The sequence below is a fragment of the Bufo bufo genome, chromosome 6 (genome assembly GCF_905171765.1).
Source record: "Bufo bufo chromosome 6, aBufBuf1.1, whole genome shotgun sequence".
Taxonomy (NCBI): domain Eukaryota; kingdom Metazoa; phylum Chordata; class Amphibia; order Anura; family Bufonidae; genus Bufo; species Bufo bufo.
Genome location: NC_053394.1, coordinates 258,730,250 through 258,748,992, shown reverse-complemented (window position 1 = coordinate 258,748,992; position 18,743 = coordinate 258,730,250). Strand labels below are relative to the sequence as shown.

General features: G+C 43.2%; 1 protein-coding gene across 1 annotated transcript in view; it reads right to left on the bottom strand.

Annotated features, from left to right (window-relative positions):
* The window catches only part of LOC121005082 (cGMP-dependent protein kinase 2-like), a 318,727-nt gene that overhangs the window by 220,790 nt on the left and 79,194 nt on the right, over positions 1-18,743 (bottom strand). Inside the window, exons 3-4 of the mRNA XM_040437617.1 lie at positions 18,184-18,350; positions 3,419-3,532 (exon numbers count right to left, since the gene is read on the bottom strand). Coding sequence (XP_040293551.1) covers positions 3,419-3,532; positions 18,184-18,350 — 281 coding nt within the window. The remainder of the gene's footprint in view (positions 1-3,418; positions 3,533-18,183; positions 18,351-18,743) is intronic.

Below are 18,743 nucleotides of genomic sequence, written 5' to 3'. Positions count from 1 at the left end.
CTCTCCCCCTTCATCCTATCGTATGTGTAAAGTGAAGGGTTGATATGGTGTGTTACAACTGATTGGGGCTGTTTCCCCACCAATCCCAACTGGGCAAGGTGGTCAGCGACAATGGCAGTAATATCATCGCCATGCTGCATTTTAGTAGAAATAACATGGCGTGGTGCATGTGATAAATCTAGTCATGCAATAGTTTTAAAAAAGCACAGTGGCTTGCAAAGGGTCCTGGCCATGTCCAGGAGACTGTCCTCACATTTCAGCCATTCTTATGTGACAGAACGGTCTGCCATTGCATTGCTTGATATGCAAAGTTCCAGTTGGTGGATTTCCACCTTGCATATGCTAGAGTGTCTGTAGGGAAAGCTGTGAATGATTTCATCATGCACCAAACCACCTCAGCAGGGAGCATGTGTTGTTTTGAGGTCATGCAGTGGTAGTTCATCTGGGATGCTTGTCTCATGCTCAGACCCTTCAAAGATTCCACTAGATTTGTCAGTAGGGACAACTGCGGCATCAATTTTGTCATCCTCCTGATATTTATAATAAAGCAGACGTTCTCATTGATGCAACAAGGGACAGCAGAAGAACTACAGATGGGGAGCTACCACTGTACCACTGGGAGAGGAGTAGGAAGAGTCAGTGGTGGAGGAAGAGCACGAGGCTGATAATGATCATAATACCAGCCATGATGACCAATTATCTCAGTGGGGGCAGAGCCAGAAAGAACTGGGTCCTCAGGTATTATGGCCAGAATGGCAAGCTATATGCTTGCTTGCTTATGTAATGACATGTGTATCTGATGATTACTGGATAGCCATGTTTTTAGACCCTCACTATCAAAGAAAAATGGGAGGATACAGTGTAAAAAGCATCACTTTTATCAAAGTTAACAGGAGATGGATCCATGAGGATTCCTCCCGCTGACGCTGATGAATAGATCTGCCCTTGGTAATGGTGCCCCATCATGGCACTGCAGCTGTCGGCCTACTCATTATCATGTTTTGTGCCATATGGCTTCTGCTGCCACCACCGCAGCTGCTACTGTCTGCTGCTAATCCCCCTTCTGCCACTTCCATTGCAACTACTGCCACTACTACTACTTTGCCACACAGACATCTACTGTCTCATCAGTTCAATGCTATTCTGCTACTGCTGCCACTACTGTTGCTGCCACATGACACTATTACCATACAGTACCCTTTCCAAATCCACACTGTACTGCTGCTATTCTCTATTAAGAGGGACAATTTTTCCAGTCACGTTCAGAACAAGCCACTCTTTCTGCTGACAATTAACAGTTGTCTGTGTATAAATGGGCAAACATTTTTGGATACTTATGCAGAACAAGCCACTTTTTCTTATGACAATAAGATGTGTTTATAAACAGGGGCAGGGATCTTCCCCCTTGGAGGCAAAATTTGTGGATGCTTGGTCCCAACAAGCGTTTTTTCCCCCCCCATAAGACTGTGCATTTTAAACACTACCTGATTAGGGACAATTTGTGGAAGCTTTCTAATATGAAAAAGCATGACACATACAATGGCACAGTGTGCTTTTAAACATGCGGTTTGTTAAAAACGTCAATCATGCGTTTACCCATAGCCATATGTCAGTGTCATTCTGACATTATTTGCTATTGCTGTCATTGTGTTCAAGAGCTTAAAGGGAACCTGTCACCTGCAAAAAACACCCCAAACCACCAGCTTCAAGTCAAGGTAACCGCTCCCCTTTCCCTGCCCATTTGCCTGTGACTGACAGACGGCTGTTTGGCAAAGCAAGCCGAACTCTCTGCATAAGCGCTGTCCATCAAAGGCGAAGGGGCAGGGAAGGGGCATGGTTACCTTGACTTGAAGAAAGGAGGCCCCTGCCCCCTTGACTTCAAGCGTGACTCGAAAATGGTGCGCTCAGGGGATATAAGAATGTTTTTTCTGCTTTTACTGCATCTGACTGCAGGAAGAAAATCATCATTAGAAACACACTGCCGGCTACTTGAAGGTACTGGGGTGGTTTTTGCCGCTGACAGGTTCCCTTTAAAAGGAGGGGTGGAGGACAGCAAAAATTCAGGAGCTGCTGTACGTGCGTGTTCTCATGGTCCTGAGCACCAGAAGAGAGGCTGGTTCTTTTTCCTATAGTTAGCAAGCATGGCCACTGTTGCTGGATTGCAGCAGTGGCCGTAACCCATGGATATGAGCAGTGTATAATGTGACTGAAAAATGAATCCTGCCAGAAAAGGAGGCAATATGGACAATCACAATACATTAGTTAGTGCCTTGGAGTAACTTTGTCTACATGATAAATACTTTTTGCTGAAGTGAGACAAACCCTTTAACAAAAAGAGTGAACATATTTTTTTTTAAAGTCGTCAGATTGTCATATACCAATTTTCAGACCAATAGGAGCATATTCAATTCAGGCCCAAATTAAATTTTTTTTTTAAATTTGCCAAATTGGACAAGAACAAAATTCAAGAAATTTGATCATCTCTAATTTTAATGCTACAGTATAATACATATCCATAAGACAACAAAACTGTGCTCTGCTTTATAATGCTATCTAGAGTTGAGCGAACCCGAACTGCAAAGTCTGGGTTTGTACCGAAATTTGCGAGTTCGGACACTCGGACCAGAACCTGGATTCTTTCACTAAAGTTCGGGTTCGGGATTCAGGTCATTTTATTGATCGCGCAGCCGGTATCTTCTTTTCTTCAGGACCTGCGAAAGGCCCTGCGGTGACTTCACCGCACTCACCATGTAGTGAGCACGGTGACGTCACCGCAGGTCCTGCTGAATGAAGATAGAAGGACCTTCTATCTTCATTCAGCAGGACCTGCGGTGACGTCGCCACAGGTCCTTTTGCAGGTCCTGAAGAAAAAAAGATACTGGCTGTGCGATCAAGTGGATGAGGTGAGTTTTTTTTTAAAACTTTTAACCCCTCAATAGACATTTTATTTAGCATTCTGTTTAAATAATGCTATTATTTTCCGTTATAACCATACTATAACGGAAAATAATAAAGTAAAGTTCGGGACCCCATTGACTTAAATGGGGTCCGGGTTCAGGGTGAAGTTCGGGTCAAGTTTGGGTTCCGAACCCGAACTTTGACCTGAAGTTCGGCCGAACCCGGCGAACCCGAACTTCCACGGGATCGCTCAACCCTAATGCTATCCTTCATTGTATAGAAGCTACAGTGCATAAAAGCTCCAGTGAAGCATTTTTACTATGTGTCTTACTGGCAAAATCCATGTTTTGTTGCTCTGAGAAGGTTAATTAAAATCAAATAAGACACGATGAACAATGTTATGGGAATTACAACTTAATGAAAAAATTAAGGGATACAAGGCATATATATTCCTGATATATTGTTTATTGTCTTTTTTATGTGGAGTATGATTATGGTTAGCCGTGTTGATGACTCATACCTTTCACAGTGGCTGTTCTCTTGCAGTTATAGAGAATTGCTAATTCCCCAAAAGCAGTCCCAGGATGCATTTGTCCTAGCAGCCGACTGTTCTGAATAACGTCAAGCAAGCCCTCTGAAAGGATAAAATAATCACATTAACTGTCAAGTATTTTTCAACCATGATATGCATATATTCTTAAAGAGAAAATATTCAGCAACGGAAACTAAGCATGTTATTATGATAATACCATAGAACTATATACAGTCTCACATAAGGCCACAGATAAGACATTGTGAGATCGCTGTTATGCTTATATATATAAAGCTACCCCAAAAGTCCGATAATTTATTATACTCATGTTGAAGGGCACATCTGAGTAGATACATTTTGTTAAAAATCTCATGTGCTATGGGTGCCTATATCCACACTCATTAAGACAAACCTACACAGTACAATTGTACATCAAGGAAGTATAAGCCCTACAAGTGAAACTTGAAAAATTAGAATATTGTGCAAAAGCTCATTTATTTCAGTAATGCAACTTAAAAGGAGTTGCATTAATGCAACTTAAAATTAGAATATTGTGAAAAGGTTCAATATTCTAGGCTTAAAGTGTCACATTCTAGTCAGCTACCGTAATTAATCCATACCCCCTGAGCAAAGGGTAACTGAGCTTGTGACTTTGGGGTTTCATAAGCTACAGTTGCAAGAGAAAGTATGTGAACCCTTTGGAATGATATGGATTTCTGCACAAATTGGTCATAAAATGTGATCTGATCTTCATCTAAGTCACAACAATAGACAATCACAGTCTGCTTAAACTAATAACACACAAAGAATTAAATGTCACCATGTTTTTATTGAACACACCATGTAAACATTCACAGTGCAGGTGGAAAAAGTATGTGAACCCTTGGATTTAATAACTGGTTGAACCTCCTTTGGCAGCAATAACTTCAACCAAACGTTTCCTGTAGTTGCAGATCAGATGTGCACAGCGGTCAGGAGTAATTCTTGACCATTCCTCTTTACAGAACTGTTTCAGTTCAGCAATATTCTGGGGATGTCTGATGTGAATCGCTTTCTTGAGGTCATGCCACAGCATCTCAATCGGGTTGAGGTCAGGACTCTGACTGGGCCACTCCAGAAGGCGTATTTTCTTCTGTTTAAGCCATTCTGTTGTTGATTTACTTCTATGCTTTGGGTCGTTGTCCTGTTGCAACACCCATCTTCTGTTGAGCTTCAGCTGGTGGACAGGTGGCCTTAAGTTCTCCTGTAAAATGTCTTGATAAACTTGGGAATTCATTTTTCCTTCGATGATAGCAATCCGTCCAGGCCCTGATGCAGCAAAGCAGCCTCAAACCATGATGCCCCCACCACCATACTTCACCGTTGGGATGAGGTTTTTATGTTGGTGTGCGGTGCCTCTTTTTCTCCACACATAGTGTTGTGTGTTTCTTACAAACAACTCAATTTTGGTTTCATCTGTCCACAGAATATTTTGTCAGTACTGCTGTGGAACATCCAGGTGCTCTTGTGCAAACTGTAAACGTGCAGCAATGTTTTTTTTGGACAGCAGTGGCTTCCTCTGTGGTATCCTCCCAAGAAATCCATTCTTGTTTAGTGTTTTACGTATCGTAAATTCGCTAACAGGGATGTTAGCATATGCCAGAAACTTGTGTAAGTCTTTAGCTGGCACTCTAGGATTCTTCTTCACCTCATTGAGCAGTCTGTGCTGTGCTCTTGCAGTCATCTTTACAGGACGGCCACTCCTAGGGAGAGTAGCAGCAGTGCTGAACTTTCTCCATTTATAGACAATTTGTCTTACCGTGGACTGATGTACAACAAGGCTTTTGGAGATACTTTTATAACCCTTTCCAGCTTTATGCAAGTCAACAATTCTTAATCGTAGATCTTCTGAGAGCTCTTTTGTGCGAGGCATCATTTACATCAGGCAATGCTTCTTGTGAAAAGCAAACCCAGAACTGGTGTGTGTTTTTTATAGGGCAGCACAGCTGTAACCAACACCTCCAATCTCATCTCATTGATTGGACTCCAGTTGGCTGACACCTCACTCCAATTAGCTCTTGGAGATGTCATTAGTCTAGGGGTTCACATACTTTTTTCACCTGCACTGTGAATGTTTACATGGTGTGTTCAATAAAAACATGGTAACATTTAATTCTTTGTGTGTTATTAGTTTAAGCAGACTGTGATTGTCTATTGTTGTGACTTAGATGAAGATCAGATCACATTGTATGACCAATTTGTGCAGAAATCCATATCATTCCAAAGGGTTCACATACTATTTCTTGCAACTGTATAAGCCATAATCATCCAAATTATAACAAATAAAGGCTTGAAATATCTTGCTTTGAATGTAATGAGTCTATCTCATATATTAGTTTCACCTTTTAAGTTGAATTACTGAAATAAATAATGTTTGCACAATATTAAAATTTTTAGAGTTTCACCTGTACATCTTCAATTTATGTCTAATTCCAGGTAAAATAAATGTAAAAATCTAAAGCAGACCTAAAGATTCTGTGTATACAATATAACAGTACGTCTGCTCAAAATTGGGTATGTTTTAAATGTAAACACTGAAAATTCAACAGGAAGTAGTTAACTCCATTAATCATTTTTCCCTGTGTCAGACTCACAAGGGAGTTATAGCTATTTGACAGATCCCTACCACTTGAGAGCTAATTTAGTTGCTCATGTGGTTATCTGTGCCAATTTGAGTATGACATGGGGGAGTTGACCATACAGTGAGGAACAGAAGTATTTGAACGCCCTGCGATTTTGCAAGTGCTCCCACTTAGAAATCATGGATAGGTGCATTCCCACTCTGAGAGACAGAATAAAAAAAAAAATCAGGAAATCACATTGTATGATTTTTAATTATTTTATTTGTCTTGAACTGCTGAACAAAAGTATTTGAACACCTGAGAAACAGCAAGAATTCTGGCTCTCAAAGACCTGTTACTGTGCCTTTAAAAAGTCCACCTCTACTCCACTCATTAATCTAACTTAGTAGCACCTGTCTGAGCTCTTTAAAGACACCTGTCAAACCCACAGTCAGTCAGACGCCAACTACTACCATGGGCAAGACCAAAGAGCTGTCAAAAGACACCAGATACAAAATTGTGGACCTCCACAAGGCTGGAAAGGGCTATGGGGCAATTGCCAAGCAGCTTGGTGAAAATAGATCAACTGTTGGAGCAATTGTTAGAAAATGGAAGAGGCTAAAGACGACTGTCAGTCTCCCTCGGACTGGGGCTCCATGCAAGGCCTCGTGGGGTATCACTGATGATAAGAAAGGTGAGGAATCAGCCCAGAACTACAAGGGAGGAGCTGGTCAATGACATGAAGAGAGCTGGGACCACTGTTTCATTCAAGGTCATTGTCGGTAGAACATAGTGTTGAGGGCGAATATTCGAATATCGAATTTTTTTCGCGAATATCGGCACTTCGCTAATTCGCGAATATTTCGAATATAGTGATATAAATTCGATATTTCGAATATTCTTTTTTTTTTTTTTTGTTATATTTTTTTCTTTCCCACTTCCCTAAAGTTGTTCTTACCTGTCCTTTGGATTCCTGGCTTCCTGGCTGCTCCAGTCAGTGCCCGTTGCCGCTTCTGCCGACTTCTGTGCTCATGGAGCGTCCCCATCACCATGGGAACGTCTACATATACTAGAATGTACTGTCGGATTTGAGAATTACGTTGAAATAGCAATTCGATTATTTCAAGTTATAATAATCGAATTTCGATTTTAACTTAGCACTGCTATATTTAATTCTAGCCTAATATGGAATATAGCACTGCTAAGTTAAAATCAAAATTCGATTATTATAACTTGAATTAATCGAATTGCGATTTCAACTTGGACCTGGTTTACTATGGTTGGCTTGGTAGAATTAGCGAATATGACGAATGTATTCGTCATATTCCACAAAACGAATATAACGAAGTATTCTGCATCTTCGTTTTAGCTACCTATTCATCAACTTCGCTAATTCTAGCAATCATATAGGAAAGTTTACTATAGAGACAGCTAAGTTTAATTCGCTATGCGATTATATGACTGCTTTTTTAAAAAAAAAATAGAATAATTATAATACCTGATAATTATTATAATTATTCTATTTATTTTAAAAAAGCAAAGTAATATAATCGCATAGCGAATTAAACACAGCTGTCTCTATAGTCAACTTTCCTATATGATTGCTAGAATTAGCGAAGTTGATGAATAGGTAGCTAAAACGAAGATGCAGAATACTTCATTATCTTCGTTTTGTGGAATATGACGAATACATTCGTTATATTCGTTTTGTGGAATATGACGAATACATTCGTCATATTCGCTAATTCTACCAAGCCAACCATAGTAAACCAGGTCCAAGTTGAAATCGCAATTCGATTAATTCAAGTTATAATAATCTAATTTTGATTTTAACTTGGCACTGCTATATTCCATATTAAGCTAGAATTAACGAATATGGAATATAGCAGTGCTAAGTTAAAATCGAAATTCGATTATTATAACTTGAATTAATCGCATTGCTATTTCAATAGGAGAGTAGCCTTTAAGTTAAAATCGCATATTAATCGCGATAACAAGAATAATGACGAATATTCAATTTCAATTTCGACGAATATAAAACGAATATTCTATCGAATTTTCGCGAATTTCGTCGAAATCGAATATGGCACCTGCCGCTCATCACTGGTAGAACACTACACCGTCATGGTTTCAAATCATGCATTGCAAGGAAGGTTCCCCTGCTCAAGTCATCATTTCTCCAGGCCTGTCTGAAGTTTTCCAATGACCATCTGGATGATTCAGAGGAGGCATGGGAGAAAGTCATGTGGTCAGATGAGACCAAACTAGAACTTTTTGGTCTAAACTTCACTCGTCGTGTTTGGAGGAAAAAGAAGGATGAGTTGCATCCCAAGAACATCATCCCTACTGTGAAGCATGGGGGTGGTAACATCATGCTTTGGGGGTGCTTTTCTGCGAAGGGGACAGGATGACTGCACTGTATTAAGGAGAGGATGGATGGGGCCATCCCCTTAGTCAGAGCATTGAATATGGGTCGTTGCTAGGTCTTCCAAAATGACAATGACCCGAAGCACACAGCCAGGATAACCAAGGAGTTAGCCAGTCTCCAGACCTAAATCCAATAGAACATCTTTAAAGGGAGCTGAAACTCTGTGTTGCTCAGTGACAGCCCCGAAGCCTGACATATCTAGAGGAGATCTGTGTGGAGGAGTGGGCCAAAATCCCTGTTGCAGTGTTTGCATACCTGGTCAAGAACGACAGGAAACGTTTGACCTCTGTAATTGGAAACAAAGGCTTCTGTACCAAATATTAACACAGATTTTCTCAGGTGTTCAAATACTTATGTTCAGCAGCACAAGACAAATAATTCTTTAAAAATCATACAATGTGATTTCTTGATTTTTTTTTAATTCTGTCTCTCAGAGTGGGAATGCACCTACAATGTGAATTTCAGACCCTTCCATGATTTCTAAGTGGGAGAACTTGCAAAATCAAAGGGTGTTCAAATACTTCTGTTCCTCACTGTATAGTTATGCTTGTCTACTTTTGCAAATGGGAATCAGGGAAACTAACCAAACAGCTCCTTTTTAAGACTTCAGAATTAAAGAGAATGTGTCATGAAATGACCTATTGTTTAACCCCTTGATGCAGCTACATCCAAACTGTTAATGGGGGCTGTGACACATCACTAGAGTCTCCGCTCTCACCGAGAGCAGAGACACGGGAGAAGCCAACAAGGGGTCCCTGCACAGATTAACCAATCAGAGCGTAGTAATGCCGGTTTTAGGCTCTGATCTCCATTCTCCACTCAGAGCATGAGATCAGGCATGGCCTCCAATGCCCATTTGGCCCTCAAATGCAATGTCCCTATGCTCCACATGCCCCCTGCAGTCTTCCATGATGTCCCCCAGTATTGTATGTGATGGTGGCAGCTCAGGAATGGAGCCGCCACCATCATCAGTGATGCACACAGAGTCATTTCCGTTTTTTTGCGGCCCCATTGAAGTTTGCATATGGGACACAAAAAAAAATGAATGGACACGGACAAAAAATATGTTCATTTGCATGAGCCCTTAGTGTCAATGTAAAACTGACAGTAATATACTCTGCCATAGAGGTGTATTGCATAATATAGTGCAGCCATCAGCCCCAATGGAATAGAATGAAATAAAAATGTAAATAAAAAAAATAAATTGCCATCTTGCCTTATCTGCTCATTTATAATTGATTAAAAAAGGAAAAAAAATAAAATGGTGATGTAAAATATATTTTATTATAATGCAAAAATGATTTCATGCTGGAAAAGTAGCAAAAAAACAAAACATACATGAGTTTGTTGGAGAACTTCATAAAAAATAAAAAACACTGACAGAATTGCAATTTCTTCCCACCTTACCTCCCAAATAATGGCATAAAAAGATAAAGAGAGAGATTAAAAAGTCACATGTAACCCAAAATTGTATCAATAATCAATGTCCCACAAAAAATAAGCCCTCACATAGCTCAGTCAACAATAAATACAAAAATTATGGCCCTTAAAAGATTACAGAAAATTCCATGTTAGAAAATCCAGGTATGGCTCATTCCCTTTTGAATGCTGCCATGTCCCCAGCAGTTTACGACTATTTATGGGGTGTTGCTAAATTCAGGAAAAAATTCATAAATTGTGGGGTGCATTTTCTCCTGTTACCCCTTGGGAAAATGAAACATTTGGTGCTAAAGCAAAATCTCTTATTGTAAAAAAAGTAATTTTACATTTTCACAGGCAAGTGTTTCAAATTTTTTTGAAACGTTAGCTGAGTCATATCGTTCACTGCATCCCTCCATAAATTCCTTGAGGGCTGTAGTTTCCAAAATGGGGTCACTTTTTCAGAGTTTCCACCATTGGGATGTCTTAAGTAGAGTTGAGCGAACACCTGGATGTTCGGGTTCGAGAAGTTCGGCCGAACTTCCCGGAAATGTTCGGGTTCGGGATCCGAACCCGAACCGAACTTCGTCCCGAACCCGAACCCCATTGAAGTCAATGGGGACCCGAACTTTTGGGCACTAAAAAGGCTGTAAAACAGCCCAGGAAAGAGCTAGAGGGCTGCAAAAGGCAGCAACATGTAGGTAAATCCCCTGCAAACAAATGTGGATAGGGAAATGAATTAAAATAAAAATTAAAAAAATAAAAATGAACCAATATCAATTGGACAGAGGTCCCATAGCAGAGAATCTGGCTTCACGTCAGCAGAGAATCAGTCTCTTCATGCCATAGCAAAGAATCTGGCTTCATGTCAGCACAGAATCAGTCTCTTCATGCCATAGCAGAGAATCTGGCTTCATGTCAGCACAGAATCAGTCTTCATGTCATAGCAGAGAATCAGGCTTCATGTCACCCACCACTGGAACAGGCCACTGTCACACATTTAGGCCCCGGCACCCAGACAGAGGAGAGCGGTCCCGTAACAGAGAATCTGGCCTTATGTCAGCACAGAATCTGTCTTCATGTCATAGCAGTGAATCAGGCTTCACGTCACCCACCACTGGAACAGGCCACTGTCACACATTTAGGCCCCGGGACCCAGACAGAGGAGAGCGGTCCCGTAACAGAGAATCTGGCCTTATGTCAGCACAGAATCTGTCTTCATGTCATAGCAGAGAATCAGGCTTCACGTCACCCACCACTGGAACAGGCCACTGTCACACATTTAGGCCCCGGCACCCAGACAGAGGAGAGGTTCATTCAACTTTGGGTTGCCCCGAAATATAATGGTAAAATGAAATTAAAAATAGTATTGAATGAGGAAGTGCCCTGGAGTAGAATAATATAATGTTAAGGGGAGGTAGTTAATATCTAATTTGCACAAGGGATGGACAGGTCCTGTGGGATCCATGCCTGGTTCATTTTTATGAACGTCAGCTTGTCCACATTGGCTGTAGACAGGCGGCTTCGTTTGTCTGTAATGACGCCCCCTGCCGTGCTGAATACACGTTCAGACAAAACGCTGGCCGCCGGGCAGGCCAGCACCTCCAAGGCATAAAAGGCTAGCTCTGGCCACGTGGACAATTTGGAGACCCAGAAGTTGAATGGGGCCGAACCATCAGTCAGTACGTGGAGGGGTGTGCACAGGTACTGTTCCACCATGTTAGTGAAATGTTGCCTCCTGCTAACACGTTCCGTATCAGGTGGTGGTGCACTTAGCTGTGGCGTGGTGACAAAACTTTTCCACATCTCTGCCATGCTAACCCTGCCCTCAGAGGAGCTGGCCGTGACACAGCTGCGTTGGCGACCTCTTGCTCCTCCTCTGCCTTCGCCTTGGGCTTCCACTGGTTCCCCTGTGACATTTGGGAATGCTCTCAGTAGCGCGTCTACCAACGTGCGCTTGTACTCGCGCATCTTCCTATCACGCTCCAGTGTAGGAAGTAAGGTGGGCACATTGTTTTTGTACCGGGGATCCAGCAGGGTGGCAACCCAGTAGTCCGCACACGTTAAAATGTGGGCAACTCTGCTGTCGTTGCGCAGGCACTGCAGCATGTAGTCGCTCATGTGTGCCAGGCTGCCCAGAGGTAAGGACAAGCTGTCCTCTGTGGGAGGCGTATTGTCATCGTCCTGTGTTTCCCCCCAGCCACGCACCAGTGATGGGCCCGAGCTGCTTTGGGTGCCACCCCGCTGTGAACATGCTTCATCCTCATCCTCCTCCACCTCCTCCTCATCCTCGTCCTCCTCGTCCTCCAGTAGTGGGCCCTGTCTGGCCACATTTGTACCTGGCCTCTGCTGTTGCAAAAAACCTCCCTCTGAGTCACTTCGAAGAGACTGGCCTGAAAGTGCTAAAAATGACCCCTCTTCCTCCTCTTCCTCCTGGGCCACCTCCTCTTCCATCATCGCCCTAAGTGTTTTCTCAAGGAGACATAGAAGTGGTATTGTAACGCTGATAACGGCGTCATCGCCACTGGCCATGTTGGTGGAGTACTCGAAACAGCGCAACAGGGCACACAGGTCTCGCATGGAGGCCCAGTCATTGGTGGTGAAGTGGGTCTGATCCACAGTGCGACTGACCCGTGCGTGCTGCAGCTGAAACTCCACTATGGCCTGCTGCTGCTCGCACAGTCTGTCCAGCATATGCAAGGTGGAGTTCCACCTGGTGGGTACGTCGCATATGAGGCGGTGAGCGGGAAGGCCGAAGTTACGCTGTAGCGCAGACAGGCGAGCAGCGGCAGGGTGTGAACGCCGGAAGCGCGAACAGACGGCCCGCACTTTATGCAGCAGCTCTGACATGTCGGGGTAGTTGCGAATGAACTTCTGCAGCACCAAATTCAGCACATGCGCCAGGCAAGGGATGTGCGTCAAACCGGCTAGGCCCAGAGCTGCAACGAGATTTTGCCCATTATCGCACACCACCAGGCCGGGCTTGAGGCTCACCGGCAGCAACCACTCGTCGGTCTGTTGTTCTATACCCCGCCACAACTCCTGTGCGGTGTGGGGCCTGTCCCCCAAACATATGAGTTTCAGAATGGCCTGCTGACGTTTACCCCGGGCTGTGCTGAAGTTGGTGGTGAAGGTGTGTGGCTGACTGGATGAGCAGGTGGAAGAAGAGGAGGAGGAAGCTGAGTAGGAGGAGGAGGAGACAGGAGGCAAAGAATGTTGCCCTGCGATCCTTGGCGGCAGAAGGACTTGCGCCAAACAGCTCTCCGCCTGGGGCCCAGCCGCCACTACATTTACCCAGTGTGCAGTTAGGGAGATATAGCGTCCCTGGCCGTGCTTACTGGTCCACGTATCTGTGGTTAGGTGGACCTTGCCACAGATGGCGTTGCGCAGTGCACACTTGATTTTATCGGACACTTGTTTGTGCAGGGAAGGCACGGCTCTCTTGGAGAAGTAGTGGGCTGGGAACAACATACTGTGGGACAGCAAGCGACATGAGCTGTTTGAAGCTGTGTGTGTCCACCAGCCTAAATGACAGCATTTCATAGGCCAGTAGTTTAGAAATGCTGGCATTCAGGGCCAGGGATCGAGGGTGGCTAGGTGGGAATTTACGCTTTCTCTCAAATGTTTGTGAGATGGAGAGCTGAACGCTGCCGTGTGACATGGTTGAGATGCTTGGTGACGCAGGTGGTGGTGTTGGTGGTACATCCCATGTTTGCTGGGCGGCAGGTGCCAACGTTCCTCCAGAGGCAGAGGCCGAGGCGGCGGCAGCAGCAGCAGATGAGGCCGAGGCGGCGGCAGCAGCAGAAGAGGCCGAGGCGGCAGCAGCAGAAGAGGCAGCAGGGGGAGCCTGAGTGACTTCCTTGTTTTTAAGGTGTTTACTCCAATGCAGTTCATGCTTTGCATGCAGGTGCCTGGTCATGCAGGTTGTGCTAAGGTTCAGAACGTTAATGCCTCGCTTCAGGCTCTGATGGCACAGCGTGCAAACCACTCGGGTCTTGTCGTCAGCACATTGTTTGAAGAAGTGCCATGCCAGGGAACTCCTTGAAGCTGCCTTTGGGGTGCTCGGTCCTAGATGGCGGCGGTCAGTAGCAGGCGGAGTCTCTTGGCGGCGGGTGTTCTGATTTTGCCCACTGCTCCCTCTTTTGCTACGCTGTTGGCTCGGTCTCACCACTGCCTCTTCCTCCGAACTGTGAAAGTCAGTGGCACGACCTTCATTCCATGTGGGGTCTAGGACCTCATCGTCCCCTGCATCGTCTTCCACCCAGTCTTGATCCCTGACCTCCTGTTCAGTCTGCACACTGCAGAAAGACGCAGCAGTTGGCACCTGTGTTTCGTCATCATCAGAGACGTGATGAGGTGGTATTCCCATGTCCTCATCATCAGGAAACATAAGTGGTTGTGCGTTAGTGCATTCTATCTCTTCCACCCCTGGTGAAGAGCTAGGTGGATGCCCTTGGGAAACCCTGGCAGCAGAGTCTTCAGACAGCATAAGAGACTGCTGCATAACTTGAGGCTCAGACAGTTTCCCTGATATGCATGGGGGTGATGTGACAGACTGATGGGCTTGGTTTTCATGCGCCATCTGTGCGCTTTCTGCAGAAGACTGGGTGGGAGATAATGTGAACGTGCTGGATGCACTGTCGGCCACCCAATTGACTAATGCCTGTACCTGCTCAGGCCTTACCATCCTTAGAACAGCATTGGGCCCCACCAAATATCCCTGTAAATTCTGGCGGCTACTGGGACCTGAGGTAGTTGGTACACTAGGACGTGTGGCTGTGGCAGAACGGCCACGTCCTCTCCCAGCACCAGAGGGTCCACTAACACCACCACGACCATGTCCACGTCCGCGTCCGCGTCCCTTATTAGATGTTTTCCTCATTGTTCCCGTTCACCACAATTTTGAGAATGGCAAATTTGGGAATATTTTTTCAACCCAGAAAAAAAAAATGTGCTTTTACGGTCACTACAAATAACTTGACCAGCTAAAACAGTACAGATTTGCTTGAATAGAAATGTGAGACCTGTTTTTTTTTTGCACTGTGTGACAGGTTAAGGTTTAATCACAGAATCAGACTTCTATCTGCACGGTAGCGCGTGTCTTAGGTTTTTCTGAATGACACTATCAGTACCTTCAATGTAAGATATCCTTTTTGGGATAGATTTCAAGTAGGCCTCAAATACCAGAAACTAGTTATTTTGAGAATGGCAAATTTGGGAATAGTTTTTCAACCCAGAAAAAAAAAGGGCTTTTACGGTCGCTACAAATAACTTGACCAGCTAAAACAGTACAGATTTGCTTGAATAGAAATGTGAGACCTGTTTTTTTTTGCACTGTGTGACAGGTTAAGGTTTAATCACAGAATCAGACTTCTATCTGCACGGTAGCGTGTGTCTTAGGTTTTTCTGAATGACACTATCAGTACCTTCAATGTAAGATATCCTTTTTGGGATAGATTTCAAGTAGGCCTCAAATACCAGAAACTAATTATTTTGAGAATGGCAAATTTGGGAATAGTTTTTCAAACCAGAAAAAAAAAAGTGCTTTTACGGTCGCTACAAATAACTTGACCAGCTAAAACAGTACAGATTTGCTTGAATAGAAATGTGAGGCCTGGTTTTTTTTGCACTGTGTGACAGGTTAAGGTTTAATCTCAGAATCAGACTTCTATCTGCACGGTAGCGTGTGTCTTAGGTTTTTCTGAATGACACTATCAGTACCTTCAATGTAAGATATCCTTTTTGGGATAGATTTCAAGTAGGCCTCATATACCAGAAACTAGTTATTTTGAGAATGGCAAATTTGGGACTAGTTTTTCAACCCAGAACAAAAAGTGTGCTTTTACGGTCACTACAAATAACTTGACCAGCTAAAACAGTACAGATTTGGTTGAATAGAAATGTCAGGTCTATTTTTTAGGCGCTGGGTGACAGGCTCAACTTGCCCCTGATGTAGTATATGGCCAAAAAATAACCACACTGTTGATGGTTAAATGCACTTGTGTGACACAGGCTCAGCCTGCACCAGATGTAGTATATGGCCAAAAAATAATCAGACTGTTGATGGTTAAATGCACTTCGGTGACACAGGCTCAGCCTGCAGCTGATGTAGTATATGGCCAAAAAATTACCAGACTGTTGATGGTTAAATGCACTTCGGTGACACAGGCTCAGCCTGCAGCTGATGTAGGATATAGCACAAAATAACCACACTATTGATGGTTAAATACACTTGGTGATAGCTTGTGCTGGCGCACCACAAGTCACAAAATGGCCGCCGATCACCCCAGAAAAAAAGTGATCTAAAAACGCTCTGGGCAGCCTCAAAAAAGTGAGCAAGTCAATATTAGCACTTCAATGATCCACAGCTGCAGATCGATCACAGAATGAAGTCTTTTGGAGGAGTTAATCGCTGCCTAATCTCGCCCTAACGTCGCAGCTGCAACCTCTCCCTATGCTTCAATCAGCAGAGTGACGTGCAGCGCAACGTGACCCAAGCTTATATAGAGGCTGGGTCACATGCTGCACTGGCCAATCACAGCCATGCCAATAGTAGGCAAGGCTGTGATGGCCTCTTGGGGCAAGTAGTATGACGCTTGTTGATTGGCTGCTTTGCAGCCTTTCATAAAGCGCCAAGAAAGCGCCGAACACCGAACCCGAACACGGACTTTTACGAAAATGTTCGGGTTCGGGTCCGTGTCACGGACACCCCAAAATTCGGTACGAACCCGAACTATACAGTTCGGGTTCGCTCATCCTTAGTCTTAAGGTCTCTTCAAATGCAACATGGTGTCCGAAAACCATTCCAGCAAAATCTGCCCTCCAAAAACAATATTTGTGTGTTCCCTTCTGTGCCCTGCTGTGTGCCTATTCAGCAGTTTACAACCACATAAGGGGTGTCTCTGTAAACTGCAGAATCAGGGTAATAAATATTGAGGTTTGTTTTGCTGTTAACCCTTGCTGTGCAACAGAATAAATGGATTAAAATAGAAAATCTGCACCCCCTGATTTTCCTTTAATTCCTTGGAAATACCTAAAGGGTTAACAAAGTTTTAAAAATCCATTTTGAATAATTTGAGGGGTGTAGTTTCTATAATGGGGTCATTTGGGTGGTTTCTATTATGTCAGACCATGACTTCATAATTGAATTGGTCCTCAAAAAAGTTGATTTTGAAATTGCTTCTAAGCTTTCTAATGTCCTAAAAAATAAAATGACGTACAAAATGATGCCAACATGAAGTAAACATATGGTGAATGTAAAGTAATAACTATTGTATTAGGTATCACTCTCCGTCTTGAAAGCAGAGAAATTTTAATTTGGAAAATTGCTAATTTTTATCAAATTTTATGTAAATTTGGGATTTTGTTTTTATAAATAATGGTAGCCCATATCTACTCAAATTTGCCACTAACATGAAATACTATGTGTTACGAAAAATAAATTTCAGAATAGCTTAGCAATCCAAAGTTATTACCACATAAAGTGACAAATGTGAGATTTAAAAAAATAGGATTTGGTCATTAAGGCAAAACTGTCTGCAGGGGCAAAGGGTTAAACCACATCTCTATATTAAGATTTTTTTTTATTATTGTTTGGTGATTTTCTTTTTAATTTTCCATGTTACTATCTATATTTAAACAACAATGATAAAATCCTGTAGTTTTTCCACTGGCCACTAGACCTTAAATATATTAAGACTTCCTGTCTTTTGAGAGCAGCTACATGGGCCATAGACACAATGGACAGGAGGGGACTCCACTGACCTATTTGGGAGAGTTTTGTACGCATGCTCTGTGCAGAGGTCAGGAGGGGGCTGATAAGCTGTGATATCACCTATTGTGAATAATGGAGCCTGTGTTATCTAATCAAAAATGTTACTTGTCATTGTAAGTTTGACTGTGGGGATAATGAGAATAGTTACTGAAAAGTTACCTGTACAGAACAGGAAATCATGACCTATTATTAGGCTTAGTGGACAGTATGAAAATACCCTTGGTTCCCCACCACATGTTCTGTGGTACTGTATGTCCAAGACAGCATCATGTGCGGCGGTGTAGCCAATGACGGTTCGCAGAGGTTATGTATCCCCTATGCACCAAGTCAATGGGTTACATGACGCACGGGGACATGTCACCACTGTGCCCAGCAGTATTTGAGTGGCAGCAGGGGACCACAACATGGGGGGAGGGTCAGGCTGAAAGTCCTCCAAACATGAACAACTCCTTTAGCCTGTAGTTCTTATTGTGTAGTAACTAATGGTTTATTGTGTTACTGTGAAAAACAGAAAATTGTACTTCTTCCTTACCTGCTAGAACATAGAGATGGTTTCCTGCCGCTCCTTCCTGAATGACCAGCTGTGACTGGCTGTAAACCCTCTCGTACATACAGTCCACCATCCTCCGAACATGGGAAGCTTCCAGCTGACTTAAGAAGTCATTACTCATGATGGCTCCAGTAATTAGCTTCTTAGCACTAGGGATAAAAGTACATGGTTCATGCCTACTTTCTTCACACAAATTAGCAAAGTAGTTATTATACTGCCTGAGCGGCACAATTAATAAGCGGCATCTGTTTAAGATATGAGTAATCAATGCATTGGAAGGCCTGAACATTTCTCCACAGCCCATGTAAATATTTGTGCCATTCCTCTCACGCAGCAGAGGATAAATGTCATTGCAAATATAATTTTCTCAACAGTCTGCCTCAGGATGAGGAGAGGGATAAATTTTAATGTGTCTCCACATGGGAGATGGTACCCAGTAATCATTTTAAAACAAAGACTTTTATAATCTGTTCCGTATTTCACAGCGATATGAGAAAATAGTTTTGTTAGCCACTGAAATAATTCCAAATGGTTTCCTCGTG